The 25,674-nt window shown below is 41.2% G+C and overlaps 1 protein-coding gene across 3 annotated transcripts; it reads left to right on the top strand.

Moving 5' to 3' along the window:
• The first annotated feature begins 6 nt into the window (after positions 1-6).
• On the top strand, positions 7-25,632 carry GTF2A1 (general transcription factor IIA subunit 1). 3 transcript variants are annotated; one of them, XM_025196592.1, is made up of 9 exons: positions 7-219; positions 5,745-5,846; positions 9,287-9,497; positions 11,691-11,755; positions 16,301-16,376; positions 16,911-17,044; positions 18,685-19,005; positions 21,614-21,703; positions 24,958-25,632. In XM_025196592.1, exons 1-9 carry the CDS (start codon positions 121-123, stop codon positions 25,063-25,065), a joined length of 1,206 nt encoding a protein of 401 aa, XP_025052377.1. In that variant the 5' UTR covers positions 7-120; the 3' UTR covers positions 25,066-25,632. The 3 variants fall into 3 exon arrangements, with proteins under 3 accessions (XP_025052377.1, XP_025052378.1, XP_025052379.1); XM_025196593.1 differs by having other exon boundaries at positions 91-253; positions 16,911-17,062; XM_025196594.1 differs by lacking the exons at positions 7-219; positions 5,745-5,846 and adding an exon at positions 6,546-6,604 and having other exon boundaries at positions 16,911-17,062.
• Positions 25,633-25,674: the final 42 nt, after the last annotated feature.

The raw sequence follows: 25,674 nt of genomic DNA on the forward strand, positions 1-25,674 counted from the left end.
GGGGCAAGCGGCAGGGGAAGGCACCTGAGGGGGGAGGTGGTGGCGCGGCTGCAGGTATCTGATTGCTGCCTGGGAAAAGGCGAAGTGCTTGAGACTCCTTTCCCAGCTCTTCTGCCTTCCATGATAGCAGCGGTTCGTGCCCTGCTCGCAGCAGCAGCGCTAGAGGCGGGGAAAGGAGGGAGACCTGGATTGTTTGGCGTTCTAAATCCCACGGAGCGGGTTAGCTTTTTAGGGCATTGGTGTTTCTAGAATGGTAAAGCTGTTATTTGGTGTTATATCTCTTTCTCTCTGCCTCCTCTGCACCCCCCCACCCCCCCCCCCCCCCACCCCCCGATCTGAGAAGGTGATCAATCCAGTAAATGCATTCAGTCAGGGTATAAAATATCAGCTAAATCTTGAGAGTACCAAGTAGGATCCCATGAAAACAAAAATGAAGGTAGCATGCCTGTATTTTCTCTTCTGTTGTAGAGCAAGTTTATAAAGATCTAAGAGAAAAGGCCTTCACTCTGAAGGATTTGCAAATAACTCTGTTGCAAAACCCCAGTAACACTTGATTTCTCTGCTGTGCAAAGCTGGGCAGCTGTCTCCATCGCTTGGTACAGGTCTATCCTAAGAAAAGTCCTGTTAGAAAATAAAGCTCTGCAATGTGTGATTCAGGTCACCCTGCCGGTTGGTGGGAGGTGAATGGCTCGGTTTCGTTTTCAGCTGAGAGGTGGTTTGTTGGTGATGGTTATTCAGTCGGTAATGTTATCTTTTAGAGTGCAGATCTATAGCCAATAATAGAGCTGCACCTTTTAACATAATAATGATATTTTGAACAAAACCAAGTTAAAGAACATAGCCAGTTCATAAGCTGGACTTCTATTCTAAATTACTTCAAAAAGCCTCTTAATGCTTTTGTGTCGTTAAATCATCATCAGTCAGTTTTCTTGCTCGTTATGAGCCAAATTATGTATTTTCATTTTTGGCTTGCATAAATAAGCAAGGACTCTGTACTGTAGCAAGTTGTTATAGCCAGTTTGTTTTAAAGGATGTAGGATAGCTTGTAAACTAGTTGGCTTGCAGTCAGATGCACAAAATCAATGCAACTATGTCTTTCAGTTACAGGAATCTGAGGGGTTGTTTGTAAGAGTAGCTGCATACAGATTTTTTTGGGGGTATCCTTTTAAAACAAAGGAATTTAAGAAATGTAATCTCAAAATGGCTTGCAGTACTTAAAATGACTTGGTGTGCATTCTTTGGATTCTGAAATATTTGAGCTCATGTAGCACACCATATTCAAATGAATTGCTGTAAGCGCAGAGGGAGGGGGAGAGAGTCAGTTTTTTCTATGCTCAGCAGAGGGAGCACCAGTTAACAAACGTTTTGTATAAATATATGGTTATATAACCATGCACAAATAAGGAAATAAGAAAATTGTAAGTCTCATTAGATCAAGACAGACAAGCTATAGTCAGTGCTTGGAACAGAGCTTGCCAAACACCTGCAGATCTAATTTGACTGTGATACATTCACTTATGAACAGCTTAGGTTCGCTATTGATGTACCCTTTACAAGGCAAGTACTTTATTCATTCAGAATGGGTGAAACCATGATAATTTTAACTGGCGTCTTGTAAATTTCTGTAGAGAGTTTTTCTTTATTGCCTTGATTTCCCTGAAGCTTTGTCAGATGGTGTGTGACTTCACAATCTAGAAGTTAATGTGTAATTATTCCTGTAGCAGCAGTAATAATGGAACTGCCCTGGTGTGGCTGGTTGCTTTGGCAAACTGCTATGCAAAAACAGTCTTGGAAAAAAGGTGTTAAATTCAGAGGGAAAAAACAGTTTGTACTCATTTGGTCCTTAAAACCAGTTTTATACATACTAGTCAGCTTGTGCAGTTCAGTGCATCTCTTGAGAATGCTTTTGCCATTAATAGCTTGAATTAGGCCTAATGTACGTGCAGAGAAGAGGATGAGAGAGAGGAACAGATGGTCTTTACTTACAGTATTTGAAATGGAGAGGGAAAGAACTGTGGGAAGGGAACAGATTTCAGAAGTTACATTTCTATTACTTTTTGACTAGAACTCTCTACTGAATTTTCATGATCAAATAGGAAAACCTGGTTCAGGTCTGTTCAATAATACTTCTCTCAAAATTGGCTTCAAAGTGAGCAAGGAGTATATGGATGGAATGTTTGTCACTTAAATCTGGGGGCTTGGTATACCTAAACTGAAGTTTGAATAACCTGTTGGTATTATACTTGCTAATTTTTACATGGAGTGAGGGACACAAATTAAGTTTGCCGGCTATGCTTCTTTGTAAAGATTATACGTTGAAGCTATCCTTTATACCCTGTTCTTTGGATTTGCATAGGCTAAATGGTATTGGAAGACAGCATCTTGTGATGTGTTTTAACTTCTCCCACAACTATTCAACAAGTCATTGCTGTCTTTGGAGAGGACAGTTAAAGGGGATAGTGACTTTCCCCTTATGTACAACATAAACAGCCCATACCATTCTTTCTGAATAACCTGCATATTTAAGAACACATGTACTGGGCAGCTTGTGATTAATACAGAAGGGAAAAGTAATAGCTGACTCTTCATAAAGAAAAAAAACTTCTCATCATAAACGGATCAAACATGATAGAGCAGTGGTGTTAATATGCAACTTTTGTAATCATGTAATTAATTCGCCTAATACTTTAACTAATTTCTGAAGAACTTGCATTCTTTGATAAGACTAGCTACTCATTTTAAATCAGATAATTTGGACCCCAGGCCTGCAAATGATTATGCACACATTTAATTTGAGGCATGTGAGTAGTACCTTTAGTGACCAGACCCAAACAGGGTAGTATTTTTGGTTAGTTTTAAATTACTATAGCCTCAGTTATGAAATAAAAATATCAATGGCTCCTTTGCTCCGGAATTAGTTTATATGTATATACTATGTAGCTTGTTAGCTTTCAGCTTGCAATTCAGTATATTCATTTTACAAAGGAACCTTTGTTCTTGTTTTATTAGAACAGTGGCTCTCAACCAGGGTGCCATGATATCTTTTCATAGGTGCTGTGAGATCACATAACATTATCACTGTTAGTTGTGCAAACATGATTCACAAGATAAAACCACAATTTCAAATAGGAATTCATAGTATCCAAATATTCTGACTTCTTGTGGTCTTTCTGAGCTCTTTGTAATAGAAAAACATCAGCAAGTCTTCTGTGGTACAGAATTGAGTGAAATATAGGAGGTGGCGTTCTGCAAAGGGTGATTTAATCCTGAAAAGGTTGAGAGCCACTGTTAGAATTTTAATAACTGAATATTGGTCTGTCTCGGACGGCCAGGGCCGACTCGAGTTACGCTTGTACGTCAGGGCGGGCTGGTGAATGGAGAGGCAGACACAACTTATTGGTTGTAAAAAACTTTACTCACGCCGCTTGCAATCACGACGCAGGTGGTCCGGTCGTCGGAACAACCACACGAGTTGTTCCAGCTGGTGGGGCCCAAGCCAGTTAATCCGTCCGCAATTCAAAGCCGGCAGGGAAAGGGGTACGTCGGGGTTGCGCTCGGTGACGGGAAGAAAGATTGATAGGTGATCAGTCTATCGATCGGCAGCCGCAAGTCGGATAACTTCAGAGACACTCTGCAGCGTGCTCAAAGCTCTTCGACTTGGGCGGAAGTCGCGCGGAATTTTAAACAGCCAGCGAGCCAATTACTAGCCGCCACGTGTGAATAATTTAGCACTGGCCAATAGCGGGGCACAAATTTGCATCCGAATAGCGGGAACTCTTTGCACCGTGCATCTCTGTGCTGCAAAGAAGAAATGCATCCTGCAAAGGAAACTGCGAATTGGCGGGAACTCTCCTGCACGCAGGCTCTTAATTGCAGCAGAACACTCTGCTGTGCAAAGGAGCTCTCATGTGGCCAGGAAATTCCATAGTGCCGAGGCACAAAAAATCACTGGGTCGTGACATAGTCAACTAGGATCTCTTCTTAAGAAGACACTTCAGTAATTCAGGATGTAAGGAAAAGGGTCGTCTTGGTTACTACTGATTCCCTCTCTGGAGGTCCTTTTTCATAGATTCGTAGATGCTAGGGTTGGAAGGGACCTCAGCAGATCATCAAGTCCGACCTCCTGCCTAGGCAGGAAAGGGTGCTGGGGTCAGATAGATGACCCCAGCCAGATGCCTGTCTAGCCTTTTCTTAAAGACCCCCAAGGCAGGGGAGAGCACCACCTCCCTTGGAAGCCCCTTCCAAATTTTGGCCACCCTTACTGTGAAGACATTTTTCCTGATGTCCAGCCTAAATCTGCTCTCTGTTATTTTGTGACCGTTGTTCCTTGTTACCCCAAGAGGCGCCCTAGTGAACAGAGCATCTCCGATCCCTTGCTGTGTCCCCCTAATGAATTTGTAGGCAACTACAAGATCACCTCTCAGTCTTCTCTTGTGGAGGCTCAAGAGGTCCAGGTCCCTCAGTCTCTCCTCATAGAGCTTGTCTGGTAAGCCCCTGACCATACAAGTGGCCCTCCTCTGGACCCTCTCGAGTCTATCGACATCCTTGAAGTACGGCACCCAAAAGCCTTATGTTGTTGGAAAAAACAGAAATACCTAAACCTAAAGGAACTTCACTTATTTTAAGTATATTTAGCATTCCTTAAAGGTGTCAGTTTGTAATCCCCAGAGTCTGGTACCTTGTCTTCATCCACATAAGTATAGTTGATACAATAATAGTATGGAGCCTGTTATATTACTCTACCACTACGCATCAACCTTGAACCCCTGATAACATGAAGGAGAAAAGAGCTCCGCTGCCTCTCGGGTTTTGACCTTTCTGATGGGACTACCAGGAAGGGTATTTGTTGGGATGACTTTTTGCACCATCTGCCAGGAAATATACTATGATCAACTGTTCATTTTAACACAGGTCACTGAAGGCAGAGATGACTTTGAGTGACAGCTGTCCTAGCTGAATTTGAACTGGGGATCTAGAGAAGTCAGACTCTGCATCCTATTTCCTGAGTTCTGAGCACTTTTTTTTTCCTTTGATAATACTAGTGCATATTACTAAGCTTTGTTATGCTAAAGCCTCCAATTCAGCCCCAAGCTTAGCTAGAGCAGTTACTTGAACCCATACAAAATCCCATTAAAGACAACGGGCTCCGAAGAGAGGTCTGTACAATAACATAGCTCAGACCTATCAAGCTTTTATTGTAATACGTAATGTTAGTTTAATTAATGCATAGAAATTAAATCCTATTTATGTGATTTTTCTTTTTTTTTTTTTAAAGTAATATATGCTAGTTAATCCTACTTATGGCTGGCTGACTTAATTGACATGGAACTATGACGTGGTAAACATGTCATAAAAATGTCCATTTAACTTTTCTAAGAATTTTATAAATCTCATTAGGTTATACATCCATACATTTTTTTTTTGTATGTGTGTGTTTATAACAAAAATGAATTGCAAAAATAGAAACCTGAAGCCCCTTCTTTTGTATTTGAAAATGTAAAAGTTTGGGTACGCCCTTACTTATTGCTCTTTGATTACCTCTTTCTTCTCCGGTATTATCTCCTAGGTTCTCAGTAGCATATATTGCTTTCTAGAAAACATCATGTCAGAGGATTTTGGGGGTTTTGTTGCGTGTTTTGTTTGTTTGTTTTTTTAAATGAAAATCTGTTCCACTGTTTCAATACTAGAATATTCATTTTTCACTGAACAAGAACCCCCCCCCTTTTTTTTTTTTTTTTTTAAAGCCTAAACTGTATAGGTCTGTAATTGAAGATGTCATTAATGATGTCAGAGAAGTTTTTCTGGATGAAGGAGTGGATGAACAAGTCCTTGTGGAACTCAAAACAGTAAGTTTTGGTTTGTTTTAGGGTATTTGTTGCTTGTAACACACTAACAATTGGGTAGTGCTTACTGTTTTGTATTATGAAGGTGAATTTTCATGATCCTAAGCACTGCATTCATCATTAGATTTGAGCAGAGTTGTAACTACAGATAGTAGTATATCTTTGTAAACAGATTCTCTGTAAACACCATTTAACTTAATGATGTGTTTTGCTTCAGACATGATACAAGTTGATATACAGCAGATGATGAATGTTTCATGTGTTGGCTACATGCAGATTCAAAATATTTATCAAACCTTCTTTTAAAGGGAAGCTTTATGCATCTACTTAAGAAATAAAGTTTTCTCTTGAAGGTAAAGAATATTTTTTTCTGTCTGGTAAGCCAAGAATTTTCATCATAAATTGCTCATCACTTGTAGGTCTTATGACTTTGGATTTGCAGAAATATTCCATTTTCTGACCTGGTATATAATAAGCTTCGCTGAACATGTCTTCATATGCTAAGGATTTAGTAGGAGATGGTCTGAAATAGGGTGTGGATTGTGTCCTAGGAATTAGAACTCCTGGGATGGAGGTCGCTTGGGTTGTGGTCTTCCTCTTCAGGGAAGAATGAGCAGGACACAAGTAGGGGTGCACCAATTTAGAGATTTGGGGGACAGATACAGATAGCCGATTTTGTTGTTTTGCTTTTTTAAGGAGGCATATCAACCGATCCAATTTCGGCTATGCAGCTCTTCAGCTTGAAGAGCTGCATCCAGCTGGTAAGTCTGGTGTGGTGGAGGGTAGGGGGCAGCTCAAGGTCTCTGCAGGGATGGAGGGAATGGAGCAGGCACTGGTTGGCTGGGATGGGGAGGTCTGCGGGACAGAGCTGCAGACTGCTCATCTCGGGGGGGCGCAGCCCCTGGATCTGCAAGTTGGGCTGCAGCAGTGGGCTGGTGTGGGGGCCAGCTCCCACTGCTACGTGTGACTTGTCTGGTGGCTTCCACTACTGCTTCTGCCACCTGTCTGGGAGGGCATGTGGGGGGGAGGGGGCATGTCCCTTGCCCCTGCCCTGCCCTGTGCAGATATGGGGGCACAGGGGCCCCCCCCCATGGGCAAGTGGTGGGAGCAGTGGCCGGAGTCGTCAGATGAGCACCAGAAGAACCACATGCAGTGGTAGGAGTTGCCCCTCCCTTCCCACACACCCCCCCACCAAAATGAGCTGTACCCTGGCCCCGGCCCCAGCCCCAGCTAGGCAACCCCAACCCCACACCTTTCCTTGCTGCGGGGGCCTTGATCTGCACCCCCATGCCCCTCCTCCCTCCCACCACACCAGACTTACCAGCTGCAGGCAGCTCTCCATGCTGCTGGCTCTGCTGCTCGCTGCCTACGTGCTCCAGCTGCATACACGCACGGTTGTTTATTGGATATATTATTGGCTGTATCAGGCCAATTTCCAATATAAACAAAAATTTCTGTATCTGTGCTGGTCCAATATTGGACTAATGTATCAATGCACCTCTAGAAACAAGGCATGCCCTGGGAGAGAGAAGGAGAAAAAAACAGGGTATGGGGAAGGGTACGAACTAGGCCTGTGCGAAGTGACTAGTATTCACTTCGGATTTGGCCAATTTTTGGGGAACAGTGATTTGATTTGGTGATTTGAATCACTGTCCTGAATCGAATCAGCCCAATCTAATTCGGAGATTCGGCTGCATCTCTGAATCACACAGGCCTCATCGCCTGCCCCGCCCCAGCTTCCAGGTCTTTGTGGGGGGAGCCCTCACTTACTGGCTGCTGCCAGGCAAGGGGCAATCCCCACTGACCCATGCTGCATCGGGGGTATTCTTTCACAAGGCCCCAGAAGCCCTGAGGCCGCTGCAGCAACCAGTGAGCCTGGGAATTTTTGTTGTTTTTATTTTTTTCTGTTGGTTTGGTTTTTGGGAGGCTGGGACAGTGGGCTGGGAGCCAGGGCATGTGGGGGGAGTGGGAAAGTAGGTGGGTGTAGGAGCTTTTTAAAATTGTTTTTAAACAATTAGGAGCTGGGGCAGGCAGGGCAGCCATGGAGAGGGCTGGGGGAGTGGGCAGGGGTTGGGGAGCACTCGGCAGGTCTGAGGGAGCAGGCAGGGGATGGAGTCTAGCAGGGGTCCTCCCTCCCCTTCCCCAACCCCTACTTACCAGCATGGAGTCTGGATCCAGCTCCATGCTGCAGCTAGCAGGGACTGCCTGAATTGCTGAAGCTCTCCGAATCTTTTCCAAATCGATTCAGACCTTTTAACTGGTCCCCTGATGCAATTTGGATTCAGAGATTTGGCCGCCGAATCGGGCCAAATCTCTGAATCAAATCGGCACCTGAAGCTTTGCATAGCCCTAGTACAAATCAGTTTTCAATAGTAGATTAAGGGAGGTGGGGGAAGAACTTGGGGTGGCCTGAGTGCCTGGGGTTTACACTTGAATACAGGATTGAGGGTGTGGGGTGAATCCTGAACTCTATTACCTTTTAAGAAAAGACCTGAATGTTGCAGACAGAAGGAGACTGTTGTCCCATGAAATAGGTCCTTTGTTTGATAGGGGAGAGAGAAGACGGGTTGGAAGAAAAGGATTTTTCTTGTGTTAACCACATTAAAGTGGGTTTTAACTGCAGAAAAAAGGATAGAAAAAGATTGATTGGGAGAAGAGACAAGAGAACCAGGCGCTGGAAAGATTATAAAAGAAGGGAGCTATAGTTGAGACTTGAGATGAAGATTCCTGGTTTCTTGTAGGCTGCTATAAAGAATAGATTATCTAGCAGCCTATGCTTTTATATAGGTGAGTAGCAGCCACAGCTTTTTTTCTGAAAGTATTGTGCTTGGAGGCTTGTTAGCTGCGGTCAAAAGTTAAAGTATCAAAAATGCCCTGGTATCAAGAATGTGGATACTGTGTGGAGGGAAAGCCTATAAATGCTTCTACATAGCCATTATTCTTTGTTCTGTTGAGGGCTTCTGGTGAAAGCTTACCAGATGAGTCCTCTTCCTTGAGGCTTTAGGTCTTCAGAAATTCTAGAAAAACGGGTTAAAGCAGCGTTACTGTGAAGATCTGTTCTGGATGAGAGGAAAACAAAAGAATGGAAGTGCATGGGGAAAACCGAATAAAGTCATTTTACCTAGAAGTGGAGCCTCCATTTTATCTCTGCTTTCTTGCTTTTTCATATGTGGAGTTATAATGATCTTTCACACAGGGCAGAGAAGGTATTCTCAAAGTTAAACTGACATTTTAATTCCCATAACTTATTCCTTTCATTCTTTTTATTAATTTGCCCTAGAGAAGGGCATATCTCTACCTTATGTATGCATAAAGGTTCAGTGGCTAAGTTTTTAATATAAGGGATAAACACGGACTGAATTTAACTACATACATTTAGCAAAGTTTTCATTTAGCAAAGTGAAAATTACACCCATGTGTTGCACTTTTTTTTCTCAAACCAGCTGTGGGAGAACAAGCTGATGCAGTCCAAGGCTGTAGATGGGTTTCATTCAGAAGAACAGCAGCTTTTGTTGCAGGTCCAGCAGCAGCAACAGCAGCAGCAGCAGCATCATCACCACCACCACCACCACCATCATCCCCAACCACAACCACAGCAGACACTGCAACAGCAATCCCAGCCACAACAAGTCCTTATTCCTGCATCCCAGCAAGGTTAGACTGAAATACTAATGTGTCTGAAAGACTCTAGTTAAAACAGTTTTAATAGGAGAAACTAAATCTAGGGGAGGATAAAGTCTTTGAAGCTTAATTCTGTCTCTGTAGATGTAGTTTTTGGTATATTCCCTTTTCTTTCTTGTATTGTTCGCCAAGTCTCACATGGATATTTTTTTCAAAGCAGTGATTTTTTTTTTTTTTTTTTTTTTTTTTTTTTTTTTGTCTTCTGTTACGATGATGTAAATCCCAGTGGCATTCGCAATCCTACTGTTACAAGCAAGCTGCCTATACCATATTGTTCTAATTATCACTCAAGCCTTTTTATCAGAAAAAAGGATTAAAATTGCATTTAAAACAAATGTTTGTTTTTTTTGCACAGAGCTGACCTAATCCAGCGCCAAACAATGTTGCTATTATTGCATGAAGTCTTATTTTTGCCTTTACCTCTTCAGAAACCTGGATATGTATTTGGAGAAAAAGCTGTTTTTCTTAAAACTGAACCTGAAAATAAAAGTTGTGGGTCAATCCCCCAACTGGAACAGTACTGTATATCAATGATTCTCAACTTCATTAAACTCAAGACATCCCTCAGAAGATGCCAGCTCTTAGCTTTCTTTTTTTTTTTTTTTTAACTACAGAGAAAGCAATTCTTTTCTTGTACCCCCCCCCCCCCCCCCCCACACCAAAAAGTTTTTCCCCCCCGGACCACATGTAAAGATGTTTTTAATCCTATGGATTTGTATTTGAAAACTTTGGGTTTATTTTGTAGGTATTGGCACACCTAACAGTACTGCAGCGTGCTGATTGAGATTTGCTGTTTGTATGTGCATTTGAGAGAGAGTTCAGTAAGGAGACAGATTTGTTCTAATGATCAAATAGAACTATTCTAAAAATTGTATAAAACATCAAGTCTCTGGAAATGAGTGGGGTGTTGTAGACTGTATTTTTTTTATATACAGTCTCTTAAGAGCAAGACATGACTTCCATATTAAAATTCTGTGCTAAAAATGCACTGGTTAGCTTGTAAGCCCAGCCAGTTGTACGTGTATAGGTGTGTGTTTTGAGATAAGATAGTGTCAAATAAATAGTATCATGTAAATAATCCATGCATTAGATTTTACCTTAAGATTTTTAAAACTAATATGATGCCACGGCTACACTAGTGCATCAAGGCCGGAAGTGGGTTTTTTTTTTTTTTTTTTTTTTTTTTTTTTTTTTTTTTTACAGCTTTCACAGATTGTGGGTCCTTTGCTCATGGGCTAGGTGCAGGATAGCGTCTTGATCTTCCCTAAACTGCACACCTTGGTGGCAGTTCTGGCTTGCCTTTTCTTAATATTGTTTTTTAATTATATAGCTTAATTTGCGTTAAGTTGGGTGGAGCAAATATTTATACCCTGCTGCATAAACACAGCCTAAAACTTTCTACATGAAATGTGGCAGAGTCTACAGTGTGCTGTATTAAAGTTATGATTTTCAGCAAAATTAGTGTTCTCTGTATTGTGGAAATTCCTAGTTATGCATCATTGTACTAGGTATGTATGAATACAGAAGAAAGCGTCTCTGCTCTAAAGCAGTCACAACCCAAAGTATAAGCAAATCCATGCATCTGGGCAAAACATTGGTATATCCATTTCATATTATATTGTCCATTAATAGAAGGGATCTCTGTCTTTAAACCTTGTAGCAAAATGCTAAGTCTACTTGATTACCATAGTCCTCCTGGGAGCAAGACCAGATTGGATAGTTACAGTTCCACTTAAGGACATTGTGATCACTGCCTTGTTAAACATTTCTCTCTCTCTTTTTTTTTAGTCTTAACCTAAAATCCTAGAAGTCACCAGTAATCACAGATAAATGACTTCTGTTTGGAAAATGTTGGGTAATGGGTATGCCCTCCAGTTCCCTAAAGAAGTAAGTGTCAGAGCAGGGAAGCTTAAGGAAATCACCGAATACAGTCTGGATCTAATTGGATAGCCATCTCTCCTCTCCTTTCAGGACTTCTGACAGGTCATTTTGACAGTCAGACCATACATAGCTGTATATGTGTAGCAAGCATTTCATGGTAAAGGGTAGATAGCACGACAGTACTTCTGACTGCTTCTTGTTTGTTCTTCTTATGACCATGTTTCAGAATTGATTCTATCCAAATTGCATTGAGTTGACACTTTGTGGTTTTTGTTTTGTTTCTAGCACCTCAGCAGCAGGTTATTGTGCCAGATTCCAAGCTGATACAGCACATGAATGCATCAGGGATGGTAAGAATCTGAAGTAAACCTTGAGTAGGCTAGTGTTATGCAAGATGGTCTGATTAAATGGTAGAGATAAAAATCTGGTATGAGTCATCTGAAATGGAAAAAATAAAAACCAAACAAACCGAGAGATACTGCACAGCTGAATGCTGTCTGAGTTGTACTGCTTTGCTGACGGCGCAAGCTATTTATCCATGGCTTATTTTGTCAACAGATCTGGGGTTTAGCTTGATCCTCTGCTGTAAATATAGGTTAGACTAAGACTGGTTTGGGGTCAGACTAATACTGGTGCAAATCTGTATGGTGTTGTCCTTTTCACATACAGACAGTCCCTTTGTTAACATAGTACAAATCTTCTGTTGTATTTACTAGATGCAGAAAGGTCATTCTGAAACAGTGTAAATCTTAAGGTCATAATAATTTACTCTGTAGGAGTTTGAATCAACTTTTCTGATCATCATTTGTTTTGACTCCATAAAAAGTAATCTACTACTATTCAATCTAACCATTTACACATTATTTACGATTAATATTGTTCCCATTGCTTGACGTTAAGTCTGGTGTATAATTCTGTAGCCCAAGATAACCAGATCACAATTTATGTAAATTGAACTTAGTTCAGTCTAAAATGGTGTACTAGAGAACATTAATCAGTGATCTGGACACCCTCATTGTATATACAAAAGCACAGTAAAGAGAACTGAATTATTAATCAAATTAGTAGTTGGTCACTAGCCCATCACCTGATGGATTGCTAATCTTCTCTTAAAGATCTTAGTTCCATTTGACTAAGCAGTATGATCAACTGGAGGCTGCTGATCGCTGCTTTATTTTCCTTGTAAAAAAAAAAAAAACAATGGATGAAAGCAGAGATTATTTCCATGCCCCTCCTCCTGTGTGTTAAATTTTTTTCCCTAGCTCTTCCTGTCCAGTCATACCTCACGGAATATAAATGGCTGTCAAAGCATATACTCCCCTTCAGTAAAAGTTGACATGCTTACTTTAAAGGACAGCACAGAATCTATACAGCTAGTGCTTAAAATCTGTACTAGCTAGTGCATAAAAGAAACACTAGATTCAGAAACTTACTTTTAAGAAACAATGTCAGAGAGACTCAAGTTATCAGACATAGTTTAGTAACTGTAAAAGCAAAGAAAAACGTGAGCTGTCTTTTAGTAAGGAGGACAAAGGGATGGTGGAAAAAGCTGTAGCTTGCTTCAACTCTCACTATTTGGGAGAGTCTAAGGAACAATTGCATCAGTCTGCCAGTAGGGGGAGATAAGATTTCTTAAAAACAAGACAAACACAAAAAACACCGTTTTATACAATAATAAAGTTTTAAATCCTTTCCTCTCTTTCTTTATTTGCAAGTTTGTAAATTGACATGAAAGTACAAGAGCAACCTGAAGCACTTCACATACTACTACAAAAGTTCTGCTTAAACTCAAAACAAATTTAGTCTAGTAGAACTTAAAAGTCATGCAAAGCTTCAGTTTGACTGCATTTGATCTATTCTGACAGTCAGCCTATGTATGGAATGATTCTGATTCCTTTCTTCCTTCCTTCTGAAATACTTATGTTGGAATATAATACAAGAACTTATTTTGGGTCTGGACTCAATTTAAATCCAGGAAGGCTCTTATAGATTTCATAGACCTTGGGACTAGAAGGGACCTCGGAAGATGGAGTCCAGCTCCCTGCCCCAGGGGCAGGAAGTTAGCAGGGGTTTTTAAGCTGTTTTGCACATACCATCCCACCCAATCGCCACCCCCCAGCTCTTTCTTTAAACTCTTCACAAGTTGGTGAGTCATTTCAGGCTAATTTCCAGTGAGGAAGGACCTCCAAAGGAAAAAAGCCCACTATCTCACTTAGTGGTTGGGTTTCTTGTCTATTGCAGCACAGAAGCTGACCTCTTGCGATGGCAAGGATCTCATCTCAAATACAGAAGTGCAGGGAGGTAACAAATGCAAGGACTGAGGCCAGAAGGGACATCAGCCCTATTGCCTGGAAGCGAAGTGAAAGTCCACTTAAAAAAACCAAACAAAACCTCTGAAGAGAATCACAGAGGCCCAACACACTGGCAGGCCATGACAGTAAAGCCTAGATGGCAATTTTAAATCTTCTGTGAATAGCACAAAGCATTCACTAGGGCAAACTCAAAGAGAGGGGGCATATGTCCCTGGTCCTGTATTATTGGCCTCTAATCTGAAAGCAAAGGAGAACACTCAAAGCTTAAGAGGATTGGTAAGGCTAAGGCCCCCCCACAGCCATTGTGTCAGTAGTTTATATGAGAGTTCAGTTCTCTAAGCCCTGACGTCTCTGCCTCTCTGCCACTTGTTCCCAGTGCCCCACATGAGGGTGCCCTTGCCCAACTAATGGAAGAAAATATCAGCTCCCTAGTATAATGCATCAGCCAACAGCTCAGACCCATAGGGGCCACCATTCAGCATGAGGTGTAAGTTGGTGGTGAGCAGGACAGCAGGGAACTGTGGTGTCACCCAAGGTCCATACTGGAGCTGCTTATCCTGACGCTCCAATCCTTTAGCTTCATCTGTCCTGTCTGGGGGAAGCAGCTCCTGGGGCCTTCCGGTAACTTATCTTGATCTAGTGTCCGCTGCTTGTTTCCACGCTGCTTCCCATCTACCCACCCATTCCAGACCCTCCACACACCTTCCCATCTGTCTTGCCTATCTATCTGGCTGTCTAGCAGTTTGTCTACCCACACTGTCCATTTTTCTGCAGGTCTGTCTATCCTCAAACACTCCCCTGTCTGTCTGTCTGTCTGTGTATAATGCATTAGACAGGCCATGTTTCTTTATAGACAGCTGAGCTGTTCACCCTGTCTTTCTAACTGACTGTTTCTCCCTGCTCAAGCCTTAATACAATTCAAGTACCCTGCTTCAGTGGCATGGAGACTGGGGCAAATGGTTGGAAGCCCAGATATTGAGAGTTCAAGGTCATAGCAGAAGCACTCATAGCGTGGCCATGTTAAATTCCAATGACTCTGCATGTTCTGCTAAATAACTTGTCACAAGGACACGAGAAAGTGTTAATTAACACACAATTTGGGTGTTAATTTATTTTTTAGATTAAGATATTTTTCAGCATTTGTTTGACAGTTTAAACTAAAAGGATCCAAGTATGTATATACATCAAAGATGTATGCCCACATGTGGCTTCTTTGTTATACAGTGGACCTCTAAGGTAAAATTGAACCTTATAATAAATACCTGTCTTGTTTGTGTATGATGATGCATCTGTACTTCATGGCCACTATTTTAGCAAGTTCTTTGATTTCTAAACCTCCATGTAGTAACTTGAGTACAGTATTAGGATTCTTCCACAAGTTCTTGAGCAATCAACTCTAAGCTTTGATTCTTTTTTCTTTTGTATTCTGATAACATATCCGGAGAGGTTAGTCAATCATTCTCGAAGTGTGGGCTGCAGACACCTAATGCCAATCTCTTTCATACATATTTTTATTAAGCTAATGTAAGACATTACATATAAAAGAGGACACTTTTATAATTTTTTCTGAAGGTGGTGCATCCTTCAGTACAGAAGTGAGTTTGCATGCCCATATGCTTTTGGCTAAGTACAGACAGTCAAAAAGCCCAAGGCTGAACTGATTCAATCTTTGCAGGTTAGTCTGACCTGCGTAGTTTCAACTGATAAGCTAGTGAACAGACATTCACTCTGATTCTGGCAATGCAGCCACATGCCTGCAGTGTCCCAGGCAAAAATCCGGGGGGTGCTAGAGCACACCTCCCTGCTCCACTGGAGCAGACAGCTTGGACCAAGGCTAGCCTGCCCACCCTGTGAGGGGGTATTTGCAGGGGAGGTGCAAAGCATCCTGGGATCCTAGGGGACTGAGAGTTAACTTGAATCTGGAGGGGATCTGAGACAGAAGCTCAATAAACTAATTTAACCTAGATCCATTAAGTGTGTTATTGCATCCATCCAGGCTTATGTTAAACCAGTTTCGGACATCTTGGAAGTGGTTTATATGCACTGAACTTCTGTTGTGGTGTAGATTTTGAAGCAGTTCCTGATCGCTTGCACTGGTTTATATCGCTTGCACTGTCCATAGCCTTTGACTTTTGAAAATCCTTCTTTACTTATTTTGGTTTTGTTATTTTAAACTCTAATAACTCTTTTTAATAAAGGCATTATGATTTTTATATTTACAAGAAAATATTATGTTCTGCTACTTAACAGCCAACCAGAAGGGAGAGCATAGTTGAATTAAACTTTTATCAGACAAATAGAATCATGTTTTCTTGTAACACGTACAGCATCAAGGGAGAAAAATAAAAGCTAATAAATGTGAAATTGTAATTAAAAAGTAGTATAACATGCATATGCTAGCTATTGATCGTGTCCCTTTTAATAACATAGATACTCATGAATAAATGTTGGTAAACATCAGTAGAAATTATGGTAGGTGTCCTATTTGTGATCATATGTTCTTTTAGTTTTCAACTAGTATTTTGTGACACGAAGCATTGTTGTTAATATTGATAGTTAAAGGCATATTTTCTAATGTTTCAGAGTGCTGCTGCTACTGCAGCTACTTTGGCTTTGCCTGCTGGTGTGACTCCTGTTCAGCAAATACTTACCAATTCAGGTAACTATTGTAGCAGTAATTGGATTTTGGAAAAGTTAATTCATTTACAAAGCTGTTTTATTTCATGTAGAACTTTTTATAAAAATATTTTCTTCATATCTTGCAGACATGGTTGGATGTTGTAGACCAGGTTTGGCTGGCGTGCCACAAATTAGCCCTGCACCCTCGAAGTGCCATTCTGGTCCCCTTCCTCTGCCCAATCTCCTACTTTGCTTTATGCTCCATCTGTGATCTCCTGCTGTGCTGCCTGTCCCCTCTCTTCTGTCCTGTGCCACACAGAGGCTGCCAGTGCCAGTTGTGGCACTCATGCCATAGGTTGACCACCCTTGCTGTGAACTGTCCCCTTGATTTCATTTTGAAGCAGCAGTGTGTTTAAATGATAAAATAACTTCTAAAATTCTCAACTTCTTCTCATTCATGGAATAATAAATTGAACTTTCTTCCTTAGTTCTTTCTCCCAGAAACCTGCTTCTAAGCATAATATACTTTTAGATGTGGATTTTTACATTTTGAATAATTATATTTCCATTGCAGGCCAGATCTTGCAGGTAGTTAGAACTGCAAATGGAGCTCAGTATATCATTCAGCCACAGCAGCCAGTGGTTCTACAGCAACAGGTTATACCACAGATGCAGCCTGGTGGTGTACAAGCACCTGTCATACAACAGGTAAAAAGACATTTTTGCGTAAGTTGGCTCCTAACTGTAAGTTGTTATAGTACTTTGTTGTCTGCATTTTGAGAACAGGTGTATGTGTTCTTCTGTCTGAAATGCATTACAAATATGCCAATACTGTCTCTGAAAATTGGAAAGTACTGCATTAAGAAATGGGGATCTTAAGAAATTCAGTGTAAAGAGTTAAATTTTATTCAGCTTCTCTGAAGGGTCTTCCTACCTACTGTGTATCCAATGTTACCAATTAAAAAAAACTTAAACATTTGTATCAAATAACATTGGTTTTCATCCTCCTGAGCTTTACATTGGTTTCATGTGTCCCTTCCTTCCAAATTAATTGTGCATGTAATCTCTTGAGTATAAATCCTTGTGGCAAATAACTAAGCAGTTGGTGCGGGTTTGGTTGGTTGGTTTGTTTGTTTGTTTTTTAAAGCGCTTTTTATTTTTGTATGGCAAATATAAATTTGCCACAGAATAGAATGCACAATTGAGGTTAACAGGGTTCTAATCTAACACCTTATCAAAGGGGAACTGTCGCATACTTTGGCCTAAATATTAGGCAGGTATAAGTTTTTAAATGAGGTATTTTAATAAGATCAATTAAAATGATTTGAATTGAAACGTTCCCCCTCCCCCAGGTGCTTGCAGCTTAACTACTGCAGTTACACAAATGCATGAGAATAGGACAATGAAGTAATAATTTTTTTTTGCCCCAATTTGTGCCAGTTGCAAAAAGTAAATCCTGCAAATAATGAAGGATGAACTACCTTGTTTAAAAAAAAGATTAGCTTGGCCATCAGAAACGCAGTACAAAGGAAAAGTGCTTTTACTCTAAATGGTATGACTTAAGATTTCAGTTGTAAGCGGTTGCGCTTATAGTGCTTTGTGCCTGAATGCTTCTCTGATCTCTCCCAACAATACACTGGTGTAATACAATATATGCAGTAGCACCCAGCTTCTTTGCAGGCTTTGTTTCCTTAGCCCCCTAAAAACATGAGGATGTATGAAGTAGCCAAGGGGTAAATATAGCCCATCAGGGCAGCTAACCATGTTGCTTCTCCTGATCAGCTGTGCAAGACCAATGATGAGGTCCTTCTGAGTGAAGATGTGGCATCCTTTTGAAATAAAACAGCAAATAACTTAGCAGCTTGCCCTTGTTTTGTCAACCTGTCTTGAATTAAGAAGGTTGTGAACTTGGACGAATGACCTGGCTTCTACCGTAATACTTTACTTCCAAATCTTGGCTACTTATACACATGCTCGGAGGAGGGAGGAAGGGGGAGCATTTTAATTAGAGCAGTTTCTGGACAGCTGCTCTAATTAAAGTGCCACAATGTCACATGTATTAGCCCCCCTGCGTGTTTAAAAATGCGTGCATTCCATGACTTTTAGATAAGTGCCCGGCGGCCATTTTTAAATGCACAGGGACTTAATTGGTGTAATGCTGCAACATTCTAAGTAGAACGCAGAGCAGACTTGATTAACTGAGTCTGCTCCGATGCAATCCAATTAAAACGCATCAGAACACATGTATAGGCAGTCTTTGTTTCTTATATTCCCTGGTCAGTCTCAGCTATAACACTTCTGCTGTCAAGTATGCACAATGATTTACTTACATTAGAATCTCTTGTCAGGTCTTGGCTCCTATCCCTGGAGGGATCTCTCAACAGACAGGAGTGATCATTCAGCCTCAGCAAATCCTGTTTACAGGAAATAAAACACAGGTCATACCTACCACTGTGGCAGCTCCTGCCCCAGCACAAGCACAGATTCCTGCAGCTGGTCAGCCACAGGCACAGCAACAACAGGCACAGCCCCAAGCACCCCTTGTGCTTCAGGTTGATGGAGCTGGGGACACATCATCTGAAGAAGAAGAAGATGAGGAAGAAGATTATGATGATGATGAAGAGGAAGACAAAGAAAAAGATGGAGGTGAAGATGGCCAGGTTGAAGAGGTAAACTTACAGCATAACGTAACTAAGGTTTTTGCCTTTTTGACCTCGGCATTCTACAGGGGTTTCATGTTGAGTGACTTGTTTGTTCACTGTGAACTTCTAAACAGTTTCCAGAGTAGCTACTTTCCAGAAGACAGTCCTCCATACTGCAGATGGAGCTAGCTTCCACATTTAGGAACAGGAATGCATGCTTTTGGTTTTATTAACTAGGCCCAGGCTACCAAACTTTAAAACTCTTGTCCTAACTTATTCACAATACCACCAATCTTGTATCTGTGAACTTAATCAGTAGTGATTTAGCAATCTCTATGAAGTACCCAACTAGAATGGCCCCATTTAAGGATGATTCCCTCTTAACAGCTCTACTCTGTGAAGTCAGCTTACCATTTCTTAAATATATTCACTATATGTTCTAGAGATGCTGTAAAGTCCAGTTTTTAATAGGAATATTGTCTAGTATCAAACATCTTACAGAATTCTTGTTATATCTGTGCAGTTTCCTTTATGACCAAATTTCTGTTTTCAGCAAGTAGTGATACCAAGTTTTTTTTTACAAGACCTGTTCTCTGGAAAATCCATGTCAACTTACATTAATTGAGTAATCATCTTTTACTTGATCAATTGAATTCCTTATCAGCTGTTTTTTGTGCTGGATTGATTTGTAGGGTGACCAGTGTACACTTGCCCATGTTATCCTGTGTTCCTTTTGGATATTGGCACAACAGTTGTACTCTGTCAGTTTCTGGAATTTCTGAGAATTATTAAGAAACTAACATCAGAAGGGTGGGTCTCCTCAGCATTTTGTTAGTTTAGCCTCATCTGTTCACCTGAGTTGTTAATAAATTGAATGAGCTAGTTCCAGCTGTTTTTATCAGTTAAGATGCTCCTAATGCATAACCTGAAAGAGTGGAGGAAGTGGGGGCCAACTTTTTTGATAGGCATTCCACAAACTGAGCCCCACACCCTTGAGTGCCACCCAGACTCTCTTCCCTTGCCCACTCTGCTTTTTGTTTCCTGCCCTACTTGCCATGGTTTAGCCTGCTCCCTCCTGGCTCTTCCACATGCTACACATGAAGATTGCTTGTGCTGCTTGTGGCATACATGTTGCAAGTTGGGCACCACTGCTTCAGTGCATCTTTCCCTTATCTGTTTAAAGATTAACTGGCATAGTATTATCAAGAATCACTGCTGTAGGGGATTCAGATTTGCCTTGGCACAACATTGCAAGTAATTTAGTTAATGAGGACAACAGGGAGGGAATATATAAGGATGCTAGCCAATTGCCCCTCAAGAATGATAGGGCAGCAGGGGGGTGGGCAGGGATGGAGTGCCCCCCCTGCATACAGCCCTATGTAAGACCGCTGTGTCACTGCTGCCTGCAGGGAGCAGGGCCTTGCCCCCCTGCTCTGCCACCTCCTGTTTGGAATGTTGTTGGAGCATTGATTGGTCGTCTGAAACGACCAATCAGAGTGCAACTAAAACGTTACAGACAGACTAAGGCTTTTATAATATTAGAATTTAGAGAGAAGGATTTTTCTCCTGTTCAGTATGTATTAAACTATTTTTAAAATGTTTGTTTTGCACAAAAGAGGAATTTGTTGCTCTTCCGGACTGTTCTCAGAGGGGATCAAACTCTCCGTTTCTTGGGCAAACATTCTGGTAAAGGTAATAGCAATTAACACGCCTATGGGAAGGAACTGGAAGAGACTGCGTAGGGGAAGTAATCCAGTACTAGATACAAATATCCAGTCTTCCATAATGGAGGCTGGTGTAACATGTTCTAAAAAAAGTACCTATGTGAAGTAAGCCCTGTAAGCCAAATTGAAAGTTCATGGCACTTCTGTGCTGCTACATGCCAGAGTTAGTTTGGAAAATGAAATTTAGCACTAGTGTCTTTATCTAGTGATATGTGAGGGTGTTACATGGCTAATATTGCAACTCCACTCTTTGGATACTTTGGTTTTAAGGGCTAGGTACAGGCATTCAAAAAGCCTGAGGCAGAATCGATCCAAATTATGCAGTTTTCTGTAAGCAGCATAGTTCAAAATGGTAGCAAACGGAACATGCTTGCCCTTTCATGGGGGGGACAGATATTAGACTAGGTTATGCCACTTTTAAACCAGTCTGTGTCGAACTTCTGTTTTGGATGTAGACAGGCATCTGATCACTTATACTTGTAAAAGTGTAATGTCTGTACCTGGCCAAGAAGCCTGTCTTGTGTGTTGATCACTGGGCACAGGCTTCTAAAAAGGAAAAGTTGTAGGTGCCTTCATTTAGTGACAACTGCAGGATAAGAATGGCTGATTCATAAGATACTGCAGACTAGATATTCTAGTTCAGAAGTGGGGAAAACTAAAATTCCACCTTAGGATGGCTAAAGGCATAAGTGGAATCCCTAAAGGATGCACTCGGGCACAGTGGAGTCCTGCTACAGGTACACCTGCACCTACTCTTGAGACTCTAACTTTGCAGCTCGGTTTCTTATTCTGTCCCCATGCATGTAGCTAGAACATAGTTTTGTGCATATAATGAAGATGGCGGTAATAGCTGTAAACTTAATGACTGGGGATTAACTAGTCTTAAACTTATTTGCAAATTGCTTTTTCAGGAGCCCCTTAACAGTGAAGATGATGTGAGTGATGAGGAAGGACAAGAGCTGTTTGATACAGAAAATGTTGTGGTGTGCCAGTATGATAAGGTAAAGTGTTCTAAACAATAGCATTAGTATCTTTCTCTGCTTTTTCACCCTTTTTCTTCTTCCCTCTAGCCTCCCTCACTCCTGTTCAAGTCATGTATATACAGTATTGCCAACCCCACTGTGTCAATAGTCACAAGATAAACTCTTTAAAAAAAATCAAGAGATCTAAAATTATAAATCATTAAATGCTATTTTTGAAGTGTGTTTGGGGCGGGGGGTAGTATTTGGCGGGGGGGTGGAGTCTGGGGAGAGGGTCCTTGCACACCCTGGCAGGATACAGGGTACTGTGGGTCAGGAGAGGGGCAGCTGCAGGGCTGGCTGTGGCTTGGAAGTAAGGGGCAAACACACAGACAGCACCCAGCTGTAAGTGGAGGGGAAGGGGCGGGAGTTGCAGCTCGAGGTCCCCACGGTGAGAGAGGATCCTTAATAGTGTCACCTTCCCTCTGTTCCTTTGACAGACAACTCTTAAGCAGAGGCCTGGCTGTAACTTTTGATTAAGCTGTGACCCAAAACCTTAGTTACGTTATGCTGTCTGCATGTAATGCAACATAATGGCTATGGTGATAAAAATGAGAAATGAATGCAGCTTTTGAACTAGACCAAACACGAGGTTACTCTAACCATCCTTGGGACAGATGTCTCTATGTAAATCCCAAAATAATTCTAGCCTTAGGGTGGGTTTGTGGCACCTTGGCAAAGAGAATGAAGTGTTTTTACAACCTTTGGCATGCCTGCTGAAACCACTAATGAGTGTCAGTACTAAATGTGGTTATATTTGATAAATGTGGATAGATCTAAATGTGGACAACCATCCACTGAGACCCTTTATAGCATTCTACATGGGTGGCTAACAGAATGAACTTTGCTTGCTATAAACCTGGATTTGAAATGGCAGTATGGTGCCTTTCTCTGTTTTGCTCAGTTCTGCTGAGTCATTCAATCTCGTATGTAGTAGCAACCTTCTGTTAAGAGCCCTGATCTCAAGGATGAGACAAAAATAAAGAGAGCCTTCTAAGTATAATAGAACAGACCCATGAACTCTATTCAGCTTGAGCAATTGGGGCAAAAAGTATTCACTATTGTAGATTTCCTTCCTTTGTTTGGCTTAAGACTGGGTTAATAAGACCACAGTGAACTGATTACATTAGAAAAAGGATAAAAGTTGTCTAGGTCTCTTCATAACAAAGGCATTTGAATGAATGAAAAACAAATTGGACTCCCTCCCCTCCCCTCCCCCCCCCCTCCAACTCATGCTTTAAGTGCATGTGCAGTAGTGAAAACAGATAGTTTGCTTGCATAGTGTCTCTGTATCTTCTGATGTTCTCAAAGGAATTGAGCTGCCCAGCTCCTTCTTTTTTATTAAATTAGGCACCAGAATAGATTTGGGCCTTGCTATACTTAATCTTGTGAACATTGTTCTCTCAGGTCAGTGTCTCCTTTAGCACTACTCCCCTCGCTTGGGTACAGCTTCAACCCTGAAATGCATGCATATATTTAGCTTCAATTCAGCAAAGGTGAGGTGGATTTGACTCCACTAGAAGCAAATCACTACTTGAACAAGCTTAGTTCCACAAGCATCATACCTGCTATACTGCAGTCAGTCATATAGGGTTACCATATTTCCAGTATCAAAAAAAGATACCTGTTGGGGGAGGGGTATATGAGTGTGGGAAGAGGGGCAGTGATATATATGCTCATGCCCTGCCTTTACCCCTCACTCCTAAGCCCTTCAGCCCTGCTGCCCATGCATCTCCCGCGCACACATGCATGCACACGCACATGCATGCGCATGCACACTGTGCGTCTTATCTGGGAGCTTGCCGGGCCTGTGCACAGAGCCAGTCCCAAGCTGCTAATCCCTAGGAAAGCAGAGGAAGTACAAAAGCCTGGACATTTGCTCGTGCTTTAAAAACCGGGCACGAGGGCAGGGAAAGGACACGTCTGGGGAAAACCCGGATGTATGGTAACCCTATATTTCACTGTAGCTGTCATCTTTATAAATGCTTATTGGCTAGCATACTAATAAAATCCACCAAAAAAATCTTTCAAGAAAAAAATGTTGATTTCTTTGGCAAGATAAGCATTTGAATCTTTGTATAGCAAAAAGTTAAAACTTCTACGCTTTCAGAGTGAGAACTTGGGTGGAGAAAAATCCAGGAGTCATAGGTGGTAGTTCTTCAGAATTTCTCAATATTTAAAGAGAGATGTTGAAGAAAATACTTGGGGCAGTTGGAAATATTGCAAATTAGGAATAGTATCTTAGGTACTAAATCAGTTGCTTTGAGAGTATCGTTTTGAGTGGATAATGACAAACCTATATGTTGTGAGAGTTTACTTTAAAATGCAAATAGTTTTAACTATGCATATGTAGTTTGCCAAGTAATCTTACTCTTGGCAGCTATCTGGAATGAAAACAGAACACGTTTTAATGAAAATGACACATTCTTTCTGTGTGCACAGTGAACAAATTAAACCAAAATATACATAGTTTGATCATTAAGCTTTTAGCTATAATCCACATAATTATCTTAATTGTAGTGTCCTCTTTTGCTTCTCATTTGGGGAGGGAGCACAAAACAGTATTTTGGGAATGTCTGAGTGCCCCCCAAGTCAGCAATGTTTGTGGCTGAATTCCTAAACGGTGCCTGTGTTCTCGTCCCTGCTGCTAGGAGTATTGCTATTGTTGAACCACACACAGTCCTAGCAAAGACTAAAAAACAAGACTCTTCATTCTCAGAGGAGTGTCATCCTCACTGGGGTATAGTCAGGCTCTGTCTTGCCCCTTCCTCTACAAGCAGGATTTCAAATCTATCTGGCCCCTTGGGCTGGATTAGTGGTGACACACCAGTCTTCAGGTCAAATCAAGTTCGCAGTCCTCCCTGCTCTCCCCCACCTCCTCTGCCAGATCCAGCACCCATAGCACCCTGGAATCTGTCACGTGCAGACTTTTTCCAACCCCCTTTCTTCCATAAAATGGTTATTTTTGTTTTTGCAGTTCCTGCTGTTGTTAAAGAGTTCCTTTGTATCTCTCTCTTTCTTTGACTGTTCACCCTCAGTTGGAAAATAAGGTGAAGATGCTGCTAGATATGCAATGATGCTTTGTTCTGGACAATTTTTGTTTTGGGACCATTAGATCAACTTATATGGCTACTGATCATTTATTTTCATTTTCCTTTCCAACTTTGTAAACTTAGTTGTGAACTGCTGCTTCTTGCTTCTGATGTTTCTTGTTTGATTTGCTTTTGGTTTTTTAGATCCATAGAAGTAAAAACAAGTGGAAATTTCACCTCAAGGATGGCATCATGAACCTTAATGGAAGAGATTATGTATTTTCCAAAGCCATTGGAGATGCGGAATGGTGAAGTTTTTAAGACAAAGCATAAAACTCCCCCCAAAAATAAAAAAGAAAGAAAAGCAAAAGCAGGAAAGGTTGAGACTTGGACATGCATTTCAACCAAAACTTATCTCTGCACATCAGAAAAGTACAGTATAAACAAAACTACCAGGACAAAGGTAGAACGTGGCAACATAGACACTACTTCAGTGGGCAAGCCATGGGACTGTAGCAACTAGCATTGTCTGGGAGCTGGTTTTGTGTGTTAGGAATACCTTAATTGTCAATTCTGCATACAAGAACCTACAGCTGGTAATTAGCATGTAAGGCTTTGTCTCCCCTTTCTTCCCCCTGGGTTAAGGTTTTAAAATTTCTTCCACTGATTGAATTCCTTTTTGATATACTAATAATCTGAAAATGCTTTGTGTGTACAAAACTTTGCTTTGAACACTTCCCTTTGATAGTGAAGATGGTCAGAATGTTGCTTAAAACTGTGTGCAGGCTTTGTACAGAAGGGTAAGAATTAAGGCGTTTAAATTTTAATTATCTTCTATAAGAAAAACACTTTTTAATTGTACTATGGTCATGTATAATTTTATCTACATATTTTCCTTCATTCCTTCCCTCACTCCCCTCT

The sequence above is a fragment of the Alligator sinensis genome, unplaced genomic scaffold (assembly GCF_000455745.1).
Source record: "Alligator sinensis unplaced genomic scaffold, ASM45574v1 scaffold289_1, whole genome shotgun sequence".
Classification (NCBI taxonomy): Eukaryota; Metazoa; Chordata; order Crocodylia; family Alligatoridae; genus Alligator; species Alligator sinensis.

Excerpts from the sequence above, each read along its gene's own strand:
- GTF2A1 (XM_025196592.1), top strand. The coding sequence starts at position 121 with ATGATAGCAGCGGTTCGTGCCCTGCTCGCAGCAGCAGCGCTAGAGGCG. Across the intron at positions 11,756-16,300 it reads ACATGAATGCATCAGGGATG|AGTGCTGCTGCTACTGCAGC; the intron begins GTAAGAATCTGA and ends CTAATGTTTCAG. Across the intron at positions 21,704-24,957 it reads TGGTGTGCCAGTATGATAAG|ATCCATAGAAGTAAAAACAA; the intron begins GTAAAGTGTTCT and ends TTGGTTTTTTAG.